This window comes from Ambystoma mexicanum, chromosome 6q (assembly GCF_040938575.1).
Source record: "Ambystoma mexicanum isolate Mex_15411 chromosome 6q, UKY_AmexF1_1, whole genome shotgun sequence".
NCBI lineage: Eukaryota > Metazoa > Chordata > Amphibia > Caudata > Ambystomatidae > Ambystoma > Ambystoma mexicanum.
Genome location: NC_090937.1, coordinates 1,041,178,559 through 1,041,195,753, shown reverse-complemented (window position 1 = coordinate 1,041,195,753; position 17,195 = coordinate 1,041,178,559). Strand labels below are relative to the sequence as shown.

At 41.8% G+C, this 17,195-nt stretch overlaps 1 protein-coding gene across 2 annotated transcripts in view; it reads right to left on the bottom strand.

The window, feature by feature from the left end:
- The window catches only part of MTMR7 (myotubularin related protein 7), a 591,157-nt gene that overhangs the window by 202,537 nt on the left and 371,425 nt on the right, over window positions 1-17,195 (bottom strand). For both annotated transcript variants that reach the window (XM_069631578.1, XM_069631577.1), the window contains exon 7: window positions 6,039-6,171. In XM_069631578.1, the coding sequence (XP_069487679.1) occupies window positions 6,039-6,171 (133 nt within the window). The remainder of the gene's footprint in view (window positions 1-6,038; window positions 6,172-17,195) is intronic.

The following is a 17,195-nucleotide window of genomic DNA, read 5'->3' as shown; positions in this document are numbered from 1 at the left end:
GAGGGCGAGAAAGAGATTGGCCCCTATCAGTCAGGAAGGAGACATAATGAGATACCACAGGACCAGAGTCACGCCGAAACCAGGCGGTTCAGCAAAAGGGCGTGGTCAACCGTGTTGAAGGCAGCAGATCAGGGTTCCTACTCCCCCCAGGTCACCCAGCCGGGCTATGTCATCCACCACCGAGACCAGGACAATTTCTGTGCCCCACCAGGGTGGAAACATGTTTGAAAGAGGTCAAGAAAATTTGACGTTTCCAGGAAAGAACTGAGAAGAGGAGAAATCAAGGACTCTAGAAGCTTCATGAGAAAAGGAAGAAGTGAAATTGTGCAGAAGTAGGCCAAAACAGTGGTGGTCAATAGTAGGTTTCTTGAGAAAGGGAATAACAAGAGCCTGCTTCAATTCTGCAGGGATAGAACTGGACAAACACAAGGGGTTCACTGCTTGAGTCACTCACACAGCAATATCTGGCATAATTCTGTAGGGGAGTTGGTTACAAAATTAACATTTGCAGACATTATAAGGTGTGACCAGCAACTCCAGAATATAACCCCATTACAATAACCTAACTTGGCTCCGATAATAGAAGGGGCCAGATGAGCACAGTTTTCAGTCGACAACAATGGATTAAGTTGTCTTAGAAAAATCAAGTCGTAATTACGATTAGGGTTGGATAACCCGATTATTCTTTGGAATCATTGATAGGTAAGAGTTAAGAAACATCCAAAGAGTTTTCAATTTCACTCAAGTTCTGATATTATTGCCTGATAATGGAGTTGCAGCTTTATGGAATTGAGTTGTTTTGCAACCGAGTTTAATGAGTGACTAAAAACATTTTTGTTTTGTCTTGGTTAAGGCCAGGGCAATGTTCTGCTTTACATTTCTCAATTTGAATAAAGACAAATTATATCCAGTGGTAGCCCCCAGTTTAAAAATGATGTGGGTGTCATCGCCATAGTTTTGAAACATGACCCAATTTATTAAGAGATCATAAAAAGTTTTAATATAAACACACAATAAGGAGAACATACAAGAGTCTTGTGGGACCCCACATATCACCAGAATGGGATGAAAGATAAAATGTCCTTACTTAACTCTCTGACTTTGGTTTGTAAAAAATTCTGAAATCCAGTGCTTGTTGGTTTTGGAAACAATAGTCGGTTTTTCCACACCCTAAAAGTAGGGCATAGTAGGGCATTATTGCTGTAATCTACAGTTGGGATAAGCAAGTCTTTGATATTCAAGATGGCGAGTTCAGTCCCTCTGTGAGGGAGAAATCCTGCTTGGTGATCTCATAGAAAAGTATGTTCTTCAAGATGCCCTTGAAGCTGCTTAACAGCGACTTTGTCCAATATCTACAGCAGGAAATAATAGTTTGTGATAGGGTGGATCCAAATATGAGCATCCAAAGTGTTTTCAATAGGGGTTTAATCCAAGCCTGTTTTACTACAGTAGGTACTATACACTCCGATAATGGTATCGATACATTTACTGATAATAGGGCTTAAAACCTCAGCACAATCTTTTATAATTAAGGTCGGACATGGTTCGCCAGAGCAGATATAAGGTCGGAGAGAACTGATAGCATTTGTAATTTCTTGAATCGAGACAGGTTAAAAAGTAAATTCTTCATCAGTAATAACTGTAGACTAACTCAACTAGGAACTTGCGGAAAGAAAGCACATGTCATTTTCAAGTGAGTCCAGGGGATAGTGCTACTCTTTCTGTTATATTGTTTTTTATTTTGCTAGTGAAAGCTATTTGGATGTGATTGCACCATTTTACTGAAGGCTCTATGGAAGAGACTTTACCTGTGTTATTTAAACTATCCAGTATTTTGAAAAGTTTCTTGGTGGAATTTCCTGAATTACTGAGCTGGTTTTTGTAATTTTCACGCTTGGTTTTCAATAATGGGCGTCTTATAATGTTATCTAGGGAATTTTCATTTATTTTCCACATTAGGGTTCCATTTATGCTCATCCTACCTTACAACTATTTTGATAGCGTAGGAGAGTACCAGGTATTTCTAATAAATAAGGATTCTGAATTTCTGGCTTCAAGTTTATCTCTGAAAGATATGGTCCTCTTCTTTTAATCTGTCTGTACAGGCTCCTTGCCAGACAGTAATGAAAATAACAGATTATTGGCCCAATCCATGGGAACAGTTTTTTAAAATATTGGAATAATATTCGGTCTTATAACCGAAGCAAGGGTTCCTCCCTTGTTATGAGCTGGATTGTTGCTAAAACATGGAAATCCAGATCAGTAAGCAGTTTCATGAGAGATTTATCTTGTGTGCCATGTATATCCATAAAATCTACATTAAGATCCCCTAACAGAACAAAAACAGAATTTGTTTCATAGTAGTTAAAATAGTTTCTCGTGGTGTTTTGTTAAACATATCATATTGAAGGGGAGAATACATAATGAGATATTTGTATATATGCACTAATTTAAATGAATTTCCAGAGCTTCACAAATGGAATAGCAGGGGTAAAAGAGGCCTGGATCTTAACAGATTTTCTGATAATGAGAGCAATGCCCCCACCACAGCCATGTAACCTATTAGCAGTATATGCCGTGTAGCCTTCCGGTAACATGGCTGAAATTGCATGTTCAGAATATTTTTTCAGCCAAGTCACTACACAGCCCAATTTATGTTCATTAGTAAAATCAAATAGCTCAAGTGAGTGACAAGGGACTGATCGGACATTAATTCGAGCCCATCTATATGCATTAGAAGCAGTAGGATTTAATAGGTATCTTGCAGGAGAATTGGACAGCTTGGAAGAGCACTTCAACAGCTTATTAAAGGTATGTAAATGCCACGTACCTGTAGTCTTTGGTCATCTTTTATAGAGCTTCAATAAAGATTGGGGAGGCTGTACATTTCCAAGTGTAATCTGATTTTTGACTATTATTTGGAAGCATGTCAGCTTGTGGTCAGAGCAAAAGAATATTTATTAGTAATTGATGTAAGCGACCGCTTTGACACCTTTAGATCTAATTGAGCTAAATTCAAATATTTGTCTAAAATGTGCCTGGTATGTAAAAAGCCAATCATGTTAAAAAATGTAAATGCAGGCTAGAAGGTTGTAAACATATTGCAAGAGCTCCCACTAATAAATAGAAACCAGGAGCACTCTGAGCACAAACATGCAAGAACAGGCTTTGCATAAGTGCTTTGGGCTGATGAAGCCTTGTTATGCCAGAGAGGCGATGCATGATGATGCGCTACCGCCACATGGCTAGGATGGCTGGGGAATGTAGCACCCAGCTACATGTGCCGAGTGGTCACTTTGAAAAGTGAACAGTGAAAAGTAAATATGCCTGGGGCCAAAAGACCCATGCTGGGACAAAGAAAAAAAAGTTCGCAATGTGTATTAAAAATAATCAAGCTGTTTAAAATACACATTCCAAATGAATAAATCCTAACTAGATCTATAACCTGTACAAGCAGAAATAAAAGCTAAAAATGGTACGTCTATGAGCATTCAACAAACAACAGAATAGAGAAATGTCCTTGTTATGTCTGAGAGGCAAGACAGGATGACGTGCAACTGGTACGTGGCTTGAGAGCCTAGTCAATGCAGTGCCAGGGTACCAGTGCTGAGCAGTTGCTTTGAAAAGTGCAGATTGCAAAGTAAATTTGCCTAAGATCAGAAGAACAATGCTGGAACAAATAACAAAAAGTTCTCAATGTGCATTAAAAATAATCAAGCCGTTTAAAATAAAAATTCCATATTAATACATTCCTACTATATCTATGATCGGTCCAAGCGGAAGTAAAAGCTAAAAGGTACACCTCTGAGCATTCAAAAAACTAAAAGAAATCAAATGCTTTTATTTCATTAGATCTCAATGTATGTGCCATTTTTTTAGAGATGTGTCCCAAATTATATTAAAACAGTGAGTGTTCCCCGTATCTTGGCATGATTCACTTATTACATTATTTTTAAAATGATTTATTGATGAGCCTGCAAATTACAGATTAACTGCACTTTTGGACGCATTCAGTAAATTATTTGCAGCATATTTATTACAAATACTAAATAATTGGGTAAATGCAAAAAAACAAAGAGTAACTTTGGCTACCCTTCCAGATAGGCTTCGAGGAAGCGTTTTCAACCTCTGATGATTTACAAATATGGAATTTCTTGAATAAGCAAGCACTAAAAGTAGGAACACATCAGTTGTTACATTTGTAGAATTCGTTGGGGGGGCTTCTATAAAGTCTGCCGCATTTGCCTTTGGCATAAGCTAGCAAAAATACAACTATATGCCAATGGAATTGACACAAAACATAATAGATGTGCAAGGGGTTGAATACAGGTGTCTCTTGGCCGAGCTATGTTCAACCTTTACATTTCTGACTTAACACAAGAGTACAAAATGTTTATTTAAACAATCAAATTTCCCTGTTAACAACAGAAAACAATCCACCATGTTATAAATACAGTACTTCATCAAAATCAGAAAATACAGTTTCAAAGCACCCACATGGCAGAGAGGGGGCGAGGGTGTGAAATACATTACAACACAATATTTAGGAGCAGAGGGTGGAGGGAAGAAACTACTATGCCTTTTGAGTATTCAGGACGTGCAAGTGCTGAAAGGAAGAGGCAAGCGGGGGTAAGTGCTGGGGAGTCCGAGCTTGTGGGTGAGCCATAGACAAAGTGCTAGGAATGTTGAGTGCTACACGGCCTGGGCCGCGGAAGGTGTAAATGCTGAATATGGTAGTAGTGTGCAAAAACAAAATTTTTGATAGATCCGGTCTACGTTTAAAATGTATTTGGTGAATAGGGACATACGTCATTGAAAAAGTCCTGGAGTTCCTATACTTTGGATAGGACTTTATAATAAAAGGAAGTTGGGTACTTTTTCAGGAAAAGAGAAAAGGGTCTATCCAGTTATGGTTTCCTTGAGTGGTTTTGGGAGCATAAACAGAGGTTGTACACTCCAACCTATTATATTAGCATTAAAAAAAAGAATTTCCTGATTCATTCTGATCTGAAAACATATATAGGTAATAAAGGTGGTTTAACTTAATTGAGGGAACATTCTGGAGACTTGTATCGGGTCCCTCTAAATGTAATTCTATTCACATACATTATCTGTAGGGGGATTTATTATCCTTAAACTCACTGTTAAATGTGAAGAGAACCCTTTTATATTTACAATTAGGAATAGACACACCAATTTCGTATTGTATTACGAAGTATTATGCTCAGCATTGAAATTAATGAATTTGTCAATATTATTGAGCTACTGTTTTAAGGAAATGACGACTGGATGTCGAGTTTGGATAAACTCACAAAAGAGCTGAAAATCAAGGCGCAACTGTAAGACTGAAACAAAAGTATAGAGGCATTTACGATTTAGAGGTTTGCACGTGAATATAGAAAATATGTCCTGGTTTTATGACAGAAATCACAGGATTCCCAAACAAAGCATGCAGTAATTACACAAAAAGCTTTGATGAATTTGTTAGAAATACTGGAAATACAAGACCCCAGAAAGAAGATCCCACAAGAATTAAGAATCGGTTGCTTGTTTCAAAACAGGATTGTATAGAATCTTGAAAGTACTTAATATTAGATATTAATATTTTAGAGGAACACCGGACTAGAGATTTAGGAAGATTTGTACTTCGAATTGATATGTTGAAAACACAGACTGTTTGGTCCTATTGCATGTATGAGTAGCAAATTAGCTGGACAATAGTATTAATGCATTTGTTGGATTTTTACTAGAAAGATAATGAACAAATTAAATAATTTAAAATGTATTGACTGTACATTCAACCATAAATGCAATTTAAACTAAATAAATAAAAAAGATAACAGATGTTACAAATCTGCAATGGATCTTCTGCATTGGAATGCTCTACAGTTCCCCAAAGATATAAGGTTCACATGAATAAGAGGCCTAACAAGACATTTTGTTTTGATCAATGGCTGTCTTGTCCTTATGGCATGGATTACAGCACAATTCATATTATTAATTTTACCTCATACCATGTAGCCAAATACAAGCTTTACCTTCTAACATTTTTTGCAGGCTGCTCCTCATGACGTGTATGTTCTCTATGCCAATAAACTGAAACTTTATGTTGGAATAATTGTCTTCATTCTCGTAACCCTTCCCTGCAGCACGGTTTGCCATTGCATTCAGCTAAAAACATAAAATATTGTGATCAGTCTAATCACAAAAAGCATGCCAGTATAAATAGCAATAATAATACTGCCTTTAACATGGTCTTGAAAGAAAATGGTTAGGTTCCGAATGTTAAGATATTATGAATCTCAAAATAAAAGCGTCAACAGTATGCAGCAATTTAAATGTGAATAAAATGTAAAAATGGTCTTTGTTATTATTTCATTCGTTATTTTTATATTTGTTTAAATCAGATGTAACCATTTACCAAATTGTAGCCTCCATGCCAAGCCTCCTAGTCACAATACTTGGCAGGAGAGTATACCAGGTGGCTGTGACCATGAAGAAGGAGTAGTAGTAGAAGTAAAACAAGAAGACTATACCCACATGAAGAGAGAGCCAAAGCAATCTTTATGTGCACAGCAGTGGCAGGAGAGTACACCAGGTGGGAGGAGGAGAAGGAGAAAGAGAAAGGAAGAGTATAGTTGGGAAATACACAGAAAGCTAATCCTTGAATACTAAAGACCCTCGTTACTAAAGACCCTCATTGAATATTTGGAAGGAACGACAAACTGGGAGTAAGGATGTCCTTCCTTTTTAGAGTTTATTTGTTGCACTATTTTGGAACTTTGTTTTTGTGAGTAGAGCAGAACGTTGAGGCAAAAGAAACTCCCCTTTTCACGTTAGGTTAAGTTAAAAGTGTGAGGGCTGGAAATAGGAATTTTGGACATGACAGTGGACTTGTTTATTTCTGACTATCCTGTCAAACTCCTTAGAATATTATTTCGAGGCAGGGGCACTCCTCTTGGTATTAGGGTCAGGAAAGTGCTTCTCCAACCCTTATACGTTTAATAAAAGTCTCTGCCAACAATCATACCACCTGTGTGTCAATCTCCTTCTTCCACCCCCTTACACATGATATTGCTATGCTTTACTGTGCTTGTGTTTGAGGCTGACTAGAATTAAAAGAATGGAAACCTTGGTGCAGCATTTTTGGAAGGGAGGGAGGAAAGGCAAGGCAAAGAGAGTTCTGTATGACCTAATGTTTCTGTCTTCAACTGTGAAACTCAATAAAGAAAGTTGGGCGGGAAAAACACATCTTTTTTATCACAATTTAACAAATACAAGATGCTGCTATTGAAATCCTCACATATAACACTGACTTGTTACCATATTCTAAATCCAGCCATGGTACTACCCACCACACTTGACTGAATACCATACGACTGTTGCCATCATCGACAAAGTTCTTCAACCCAGCCAAGACTTAGTTGGCATATCATTACAAAATCTTGACTTTGTATATTTTCTTGACGGATCTTGTACCAGAAATGACAGTGACCAACTTAAAGCCAATGCAGTTTACTCACCGCAGGAAGTAGTGGGGCGCAGTAGATATCACATGTATATTCATCACAAAAAGCAGACTGTTTAGACTGACACCTGCATGCAAGCTGACAGTACAACATAGTTTTAATATACACACAGACTCCAGGTGTGCATTTGCCACCAAATGTTGCACAGGTGTCGAAGAGTGGAGGATTCCTCACATCTTCAGGTTCCCGATCAAACACCATAACTTTGTAGCAGCCATTTTAGATGGCCAGTGTTACCCAGTGAGTTAGCAATAATGAACTGCACTGCACACCAGCTGGTAAATGATATTATGATGTGTGGGACCATGTGTCATGATGCCTACCTCCAAGGAGCCAGGTCCGACCCAGCGACCCCAGAGGCAGGCATCATTTCCCCCAGGGGAGTGCCAGCGGGCCCAAGCTGGGGCCCTTTGGACGCAGTCCTGGCGCCTTAGGCACCAGGCTCATGTTGGACCTCTGTCCTGGCGCCTTAGGCGCCAGGCTCATAAAGCTAGACATGTGTTCAAGTGTTTTCATGTGCACCTACCTGATGCAGACCATGCTGCCACATTCAGGCCCTCTTGAGGCCTGAATGGAACTACTTTCCACCCGGGTGTGTTCGGGGAAGGATACATACCTGATCGGAGGAAGGATACACACTTGGGACTTCTTCAAAAGCTATTTAAACCACACCCGATCAGCAACTCACGCTTCGCGTTGCTCTGCTCCTCGCAGCTGGACGCTCGCCGTGTCAGCTCCTGCATCTGGACTTCAGCCACGCCTGTCAGCATCCTGGGTCACCTGCAAAGGGAGACAAGAGACCTTACCAGCTAAATCTGCACCACGGAGACATCACCGACGATCCTGAAAGGGAAGACATTATTTTTAAAAGCATTTCACTACGATCACTGCAGCGCTGCATTTCACTCACCTTTCCTGGGTTCCTCCATCTTCAGCAGCGATCATCAGGATACACAGCCACTTCCCAGAGCCTAGAGAAAAAGATAAGAATAAGAGATGAGAGAAGGAAGGGAATAAGACTTACCTCATTTCATTTCGGGTCTTGCCGCTTCCAGGAATTTTCCGGACCCCGGCCCCTATGGGGAAAAAAGACAAAGACATTGAATGAGCGTATGCAAAGTCAGTTCCCGAGCGCTCATCCAGAACTAACCTGCCATTTACTGGAACTGGAACTGCACCTTTCACCTCGGGTCGGTGCCATATCTCCGGCATTCCGAACCCCGGCCCCTAAGGGGAAAAAAGACAAACATTAGCGCTTGCTGCAAAAAGACAATGAACATTATTATTAAGCTTAGACTTTTGAACTTGCAACAGAACTTTTACAGAGCCTTACCTGAATAGTAAAGCTTACCTGAACTCCCATCAATCCTCAATCCAGTGAAGTAACTGGGTTTCAACGCGCCCCTGCATCAGAAGCAGGATGGCGAGCTCATCCTTCCTGATCCTAAGGTGAGACTTCACGGGGAATCGTGGAAGGGTATCGTGGAGGGTTGGAAGAGAGTGGGAAACTTGATCATAACTCAGTCAGTAGGTAATACTCCCTTTGCACGCACAGGGAAATATTCCTGCGAGCCGGAGAAGCCAGAGTAGAGGGCCCTTCCTGTCCATCTTCAGAGTCCTGCGCTTCACCATTGAAGAAGCATCAGCACTCGAAGCCAGATCTGCGCCTCCGTGGGAATCAGGTGAGCGTTACACCATGTTAGCAGATGCTGCTGCTAAACAGACAGCGGTTTCCAACTTTCATTATGAATTTGCTTTAAGAATAAAGAATAAAACAGAGACCCCTCTATTTACAACACTGGAAGAGCTAGCAAACATCCAAGATGCATCTCCCAAATTAGAAAAAGACTTCTGATCACAGAGAGACTGTCTTCTACACCCTGATGCACTTTGGCAAGTCTAACATAGATTTATTGCTGCATACATGGTACTGTTGACCTACTTCACTCACATTTATCATGGACATGCACATGTAGAAAAGTGAGGTATTATTGCCATTTTGAGATAAGACCGGTATATCTGAAATTTTAGCTCAGGCCTGTTGTAGACCGTGTTGATCTGCCAAAAAGGCAACATGGCCAAAGCTTTATGACAGCAGCAAAAGCATATCCACAACCTTATGGACCGTTTACAAAGATTCAAATAGATTTTATCAAGCTCCAAAAAATCAACAATCACCTGTATGTTTTATTTGTGGTGAACACATTCTCTGGCTGGATTGAGGTCTGTTCATTCTGTCGGCCATGTTACTGTTGCCACTATTCTGATAAGACTTTGTGGAACAATTTGGGATGCCTTTCAGTATACATAGTGATCGAGGTACGCACATAATAGGTTTGTGGGGAGGAGCTATGTCCTATGTTACAAATACAACATAAATTGTACTGTCCAGGCTATCCCTAGTCTGCCAGGATAGTGGAGAGGCAGACTGGGGTCTTGAAGAATAGATTAGCCAGGCTATGATCCGAGATTTGTTTGAAGTGTCCAGAGGCTCTTGCTTTCATGATGCTCAGCATGCATAGCAGAGCTAAAAGAACAACCTAGATTGAGCTCCCAGGAAGTGGTAAGGAGCCATCCAATGTGCCTCCTACCATCACCTTCAATCAGAAATGTTTATTCTAGTATTGACTTTAAAGATTATGTAATGCTGAGTTATTACCAGAAACTCATATCTACTTTTAAGGCTTTAGACCACACAGGTACAAGAGGCACTGCAAAAAGAACCTGGCAAATCAATCATGTCAGTCATTCTGGCTGGAGATTATGTGCTGATTAAAGTGCTGATTAAAATCCACCAGAGGAAGATGGTTCTGGCCCCTGGTAAATTCAGGTACTTCTTGCCGCTGACACCATCGTGAAGGATAGGCAGATAGCCACCCGGATAAACGCCACACACTGCAAGCACAGTCTGGCATCTGAGAATCAAGGGCCTACCAGTTGCTATTCTTAGGACTCTTGTACCTTGCAACGTTCTATAATTTGAAGGCAAAATGGGATAATCTAGCCTAGTTAGAACATTTTATCAAGAGACGACAAACAAGTAATTTGTGTAATCTTATTACATCTGAAATGTTCAGCTGATGTTGGTACAAAAGAAGATCCATTACGTTTTGGCAAAGGGGAAACTGTTCTTCCAGGGTGGGTCCTGGTAGTGTGTTGTGGATCTGTTATTAGGGTTCATTCCGTCAACACATAGTGTAAAGAGGGTCAAGTTGTCTCTCCCTGCCAGCCCCTTCCCAATTGATTATCAGATGAGCTCTATACAAAGGCTTTGGCTGCAACTGACCACCCGTTGACTGCAGCACTAGCCCTTCACTCTCCTGTCCCCATCAGTTACTAACAGAATTCTGTCTCTGATGAAATACGTTGTCCAAAACGTTCTCATTCTTTAGAATTGCACTCCTATTGTGTGACCAATTTGTATTTTTCAGAGAAAGAAAGACTCAGAGGGAGTGGTAATTTGGTACAATAACAGCAAAACAATAGTTCAGGTAATTTGTAGACTATTACTCCTCAGTCGCTTAGCCAAGCTGAATAAATAAATTATTCATTATGACCCTCTGCTGCTGCTACTGATGCCTGGTCCCTGTTCCCTTATGAGTCTTACGGGGACCAGATTCTCCTTAACTAGCATCCCTAACCAGCACTTGCCCTTGGGCACCCTTCATGTGCTAGCCTGAATCTGGTCCACCCCGTCCATCACACTTGTTTTCCTTTCCCCTTTCTCCCCTGGCACTTGCCTTCATGGCTCCCCTCAGCACTTGCTTAGCTCTGCTGGGCCCCCCACTCCTGCATTTCACCCCCTCTCCCAGACCTCTTCCGAGCCCTGCCCCACTACCTTCACCCTCCCCTACACTTTTTGTCTCTGTACGTGCACAGTAAGAACGTCACAAGGCCTAGTTTGACCGTTACTGTTTTCCTATGCTCCACCCCACCCCCCGCCTCCCCATTTTTGCCTTGTGGCACCTGGAAACACTTGTGTATAGGCACCATAAAAATGTCAAATAAATAAAAAATAAATACATTCAATGTGGGGTGAACTTCTCCGAAGCAGTGAATATGGTAGCTGTATGAGTTGCTGAAACAAAGAGTGTGGTATAGATAATTACAATAGTCCCTATTGTTACCTAAGGGCTTGATTAAATATGAATAACAAAACTGTTACAGGAGGAGTTTGCCAAGATATTTCTAGTTTATGGTGTCTTTTGTATGGACCAGATTCTCTTAAGGTTATTGAAATCCCTATCTTTAATGTTATGGATACCATAGAGTTTAGCAACATAGCTTCCATACCGGATCATCAGTCATGGTATGATACAGCAGCTAAGCCACAGTAGACAGAGGTATAATTCTGTTAATGTCTCACTACCAAAGATCACCTTCACATTGCCTTTGCCTGCATTTCAGGTCACATAAACCCTGAAGTGCAAACCTCAGACTGGTTCTACAGAAGATGTTTTTGTTGTTTTTAAGAAGTAAGCTGGATAAAGAGGATCAGATATGGGGTATGGCAAATACAGCCCTTCAAGCTTGGATTGTTTACAGGGGCCAGTCTCTTATCTTGGTGAACATTTAGGTCAGCTGAAAACGGCAACTGGACTTATCATTAGGTACAAATGACAAATGCAGATGCAAACATAGAACTAAGAGTAATTTCTCCTGTGAGCAGAGTGACAAAGGAGCTACTGACAAACCTTCTCTGGAATTATACGTCATCTGGAGAAGTCCTAGAGATGGACTTTGCTTGTGCAGAGTTTAAAGATTTCCTCAATGAGCAATTACTCAGGATTTGTGAAATCAGGCCTGGCCATGAGCATGTAAACACATGGAACAATCTAATATTCCTGCACAATTGTGGCTGTGGAGAGGTCTGTGGAAACATATCAGCTAGTAGTGTCAGAGAATGCAGTATTCCTTCCAAGATCAGGGACCCATCAAAGTGACCTGGGCCCTGCCCAGCTTGATACTGCCTAACCCTTGGGCAGGGTGCATATGGGACTGGGTAGTGTATCATGATATCTAATAAGTAGAAATTCATAGACAACCCTCCAGATTCTTGTTGGATGCCCTGGAGATAACTAGACATGTCAGTGTTAGGCTCTCCTGGTTCCCACAGGGGCATCGATCGGACCCGGACAGCTGCGGTCTCCACCAACGTGATGCGTAGTGAAGAGATGACAGTCTGGACTGGCCCGCCTAATCTTGTTTGCTGGTCTCATAGAAGTATTCTCCTGCAAGTGGAGAAAGGGATTTAGCCACCCGTGGACTTAAGTGATGGCCCCCCCAACTGTTCTCATTCTCCCCACTATTCACCTCCGATATCCCTTCTTGGTAAACTCACCTTATGTTTTTAAATGATGAGCTCTCCATCCTGCATGGCATACAGGGGCGCGTAGATACCAGTTACTTCACTGGTTTGAAGGTACTGAAGGAGTTCCGGAGGAATATTGACTCCAGTGTCTATAAAGTTCAAAGAGTTCAACATGTCCGATGTTCACTCTTGTTCCATTCCCTCGTTAGGTTGCAGCTGGGTCCAAAAGAATATTGCCTGGAGGCAGCTGATGGCGTTCAGGTAAGAGTCTGTATTACCAAACACTGTCCGGTAAAAGTTGCATGAGTTTAACTTGCTGTTTTCTCTCCCTTTATAGGTGTGGCATAGAAAGATGCAGCGAATTAAAGGATAATACCGCCGGTGGTAAAGCTGGTAAGCCTATGGTGGCAAAGAGATTGTCTTTGTCGGTTTTCTCGGCTCACCTTGTTATTCCTTTTGTTTTTCCCCCCAGGTGCTGGGTTTTGACGAAGAAAATGATGGAGGCAGCGCCGAGTTGAAAGATGCGGTGGACTGGTGAGTATAACGCGGCGCTGCTGCTGGCGAAGCGACGCATGCTGAAATAATGTCCTTTCCAGGCTCGGAGATGTGCTGGGTCCGGAATCAGGTAAGGAATCAAATAATGTCTGTGATCTAACCTCTTCTCCTTTCTTTGCCTTTTGTCTAGGAGCTCCGGATTCGAGGCGGGCGTGGCAGAAGACTGGATGCTGACTTGCAGACACGGTGAGCGTTACGCTGCTGGATGCAGAATAACACGAGGCATGAGCTGCTGTTCGGGCGTGGTTTAAATTGCCTGCAAAGTAGTCCCAGGTAAGAAGTTCCCCAGAACCACACCCGAGTGAAAAATAGTCCCTGTAATAAAATAGTCCCATCCAGACCTCACGTTATGGTCTGCATAAGGTAAGTAAAGTCTGTGAGCCTGGCGCCTATGGCGCCAGGACTGATTTCTATGATGAGCCTGGCGCCTAAGGCGCCAGGACTGAATCCAAACAGCCCCCAGACGGGGCAGTTGGGGTTTTAATGAGCATCTGGATGCCTGCTCCCGGGGCTGATGGACTCGATCCAGAGGCCCGGGGGTAGGCATCATGACAGCCAGATACAGTTAAGAACAAACTGGTTATTAAGACCCCCTAAAGCCTCCCCAGCTACAGTGTATGAGGAAATTAAAGCTAGGTTGATAATGTTGGTAGAAAACAAGATTTGGTGGGAGGGTTGGGAGATTGAGACCTCCATACATTGGGCTGAGTTTCTTATGGCAAATGATAGTTGTATTTGGCTTAGTGGAATACCTTCCTTGGACATACATTTCTTAATCACTACTAGCATCAAAACTTGTAATTCATTTTGACTAATAAAACCGTTATGGTTGGTATGTTTTTTTAATCAGGAGTTCAAATAATTACTGATGTAGGAAAGGAATTGCACATTCTAGAAACATTATTTGAGGAGTAGGAACAAGCATTGCAGGTGCTCACTAATATGCCACACTGTGAATTCATTCTGACATAGTATGTTTAATGACTGAAAGTATTAAAGATAAACCTTTCACTTATGGCATCTTTGTAATAGTTATTTTCATTCTTTAAGGAGGGTTGATCATTTGCATTTTCATGCACCATGCTAATAACGGGAATTTTACTATTTATACCACCAGCCCTCCAATAACACCAGAACGTGATATACTTCATTTAGAACACTGCAAGGATGTAACTGAATATGATAACGAACAGGGGAAGAGATTGAAGCAGTCACAAATATTGAAGCCTAGATTGTACTGAAGGGAAAAATTAAGGTCTGTCTGCATTTGCCAGTTTCCCATATACTCTTAATGTTGTTACAGGGCAAGGAATAACTTAGTTATGCAGCACGTAAAGTGCAAAAGGGGGAAGGTGGCTGCAAATGTATTTTTATTCTTTTCAATCACTTGATGTAACTGTGTTGTTAATTAATTTCTTTTATTCTTAACATTTAGATTAGGTTCTATAACATTTCTTTTGTTTCCAGCTTCTACAATGTAACTAGACATTACTTTGCTTTAATATTTGAGTGTTATGTTTTCCGCTAAACTCATTGTTAAAGCCATTTTAGCTGCCCCAAGGCTTCTAGCAAGACAGTCATGTCTGCTTCTTGGGCACTGAACTTCCCCTGGATTGAGCCTCTTTCACTGACTGTATTTTTACAAGGCCAGTACCTTGGCCCTATCAAGATGGGGTGGGATCCCCTCTCAGCCTGGGGTGGGAGGCCTACTAGTGAGAAATCCAGAGCCTGTTGAGAGGGTCCCAATTCCTTCCCTCCCTTTGTGCCAATTTATGTTCAGTACCCCTTTATCTCGCACTGTGCCTCCTAAACATTTCTGTATTTCCTAGACCCAACTTATCAGCCCATGTAATGGCAAGAACAACCGTCCAGCGATAAAGGCTGTCCATGTTACGGCACTAGAGACCTGGACCCGACCGAGTGAGAGCAAACCTACAGCGTTCCACACTGAACGTGTTCCAATGCCCGAAGTGGAGAGCCAAAGAGAGAGAGATGCAGGGAAGGAATTGCTACACCTGTGCATCTGCAAGTCAGCCTATGTACCACTCCCCAGCATTGGCCCCAAACACCCTGAGGCAGCGGAAAGCTCTCTAGACCACCAGGGTCTAAACCAAGGAGTGCAGACCCCTGCATAGACTGTACTTAGCTTAATGGAGCCCAGACCGAGGCCCCCAAACATGATCCTGTCATTGTTCTATCTGGGGCACAATCACTATTCCTATGCGGGCTGCACAGAGGAAAGAGGCCGGGCTTAGCCCGCCATTTTAACATCTTTGCTGCTTGTAACACCTCCCAGATGGGGAAGACGGGTCCAGATTGGTAAGGGCAAGTGATCTAATGGAAGGAGGATAGGGAGCATTAAGAGGCAACAGAAAGCAGGGCATTGTGGGTTTCTCGAGCGACCAGCCGGAGGAAGGAAGGAATAGCAGAGTGTGGAGGCGATTCTGGAGCAGGTGAGGCATTGGTGAGTGAGTGCAAGTGGTACAGAGGCGTGAGTGTAATGGGTGTGTCTAGGGGAGAGAGGGTAGGGACTGTATGTGGAGTGTGTGTTTGCACGAAAGGAGTGTCTAAGTAGAAGTTGAGGTGGAGTGGTAGGTGTAGTGTGGAGGGGGAAGATCAAAGCGTAAAGGCGAGGCTCAGAAGGAGCAAGATACATTGCAGGAACAGAGGAGAAAGACGAAGGGAGTAGATAGAGTAGAGGTGGGTGGAGTCTAGAGAGGAGAGTAGTGAGAGGAGAACACCGATCAGTGAGAGGAAAAGGAGTACATGGGCATGAAAGAATGGAGAAAGAGTTGGGAAGAGTGCCTCTAAGGCACAATCCCATACCCTTTAGAATATTAACCACTGGATAGAGTAGGCACAGTGTAGGAAGTCCATGAAGGAGTATAGATAGAAACGGTTTCCGGCCTTAAGGTCATCACTTCCAGTATAAGTCAGATCTTAGATAGTAGGGGTAAATGTTAAGTATCTACCAACCAGGGGTTTAGGGACTGCTGGGTTAGAGGGAGCAGCCTTTCTAGATTAGATAAATAGATAAATAGGGATTGCCATAAGGCTCATTGACATCCCAAAAAAAGCCCATAACCATCTCAGAGTGTTAGTTTTCTTAGAGCCATCTATGACATGTGGTGTCATTGTGGGATCCTATAGAGTCTGAATGCAGCCAAATCCTCATGAGTCTCTCTTGGAGCATCAGGGTGTATGGGAACGAAGAAGTAACCATCCCTAAGTATTACCAGGAGTTAGGAGCAGGAGTTTTTGACTGAGTTTACGGAGAAGAGATGAAGGTAATATTGCTGAAACTCAATCGCCCACTTCATCTTGAAACATGGCAAAACCATAACACAACTTATCTGTGAGAAAAGAATGGTCCCAGATATAGAAGTGGAGACGTGAATGACGCAAGAATTCCAACACTCCCACCTTGCAGAAATATAAAGCTGCTGATCATGCTTACAAAAAAGCTATTATTAAAGCTAAAGGAGACAACTACAATCTGCGTATTGATAAAGATAAATCTTCTCCCAGTGAATTGTTCAAAACACTGAAGGAATTAGAAAATAACACCTCACCCTTTCCTCCGACTATTAAAGACGCAACTTGGTGTCAAAATATTCAAGAGGAATTTTTGACAAAACATCTAGTCATCAGGCTAATATCTCCAACAAATGTTGTGCTCTATCTAATTAAGAACTTCCCCGATAAGTGCCTATGCTAAATCTTGCATACTGCCCTTCATACCGACATTTGATTTCCAAGGTTGTTCGGAATCAGAGGTACGTGACATCATTAGGGACCTC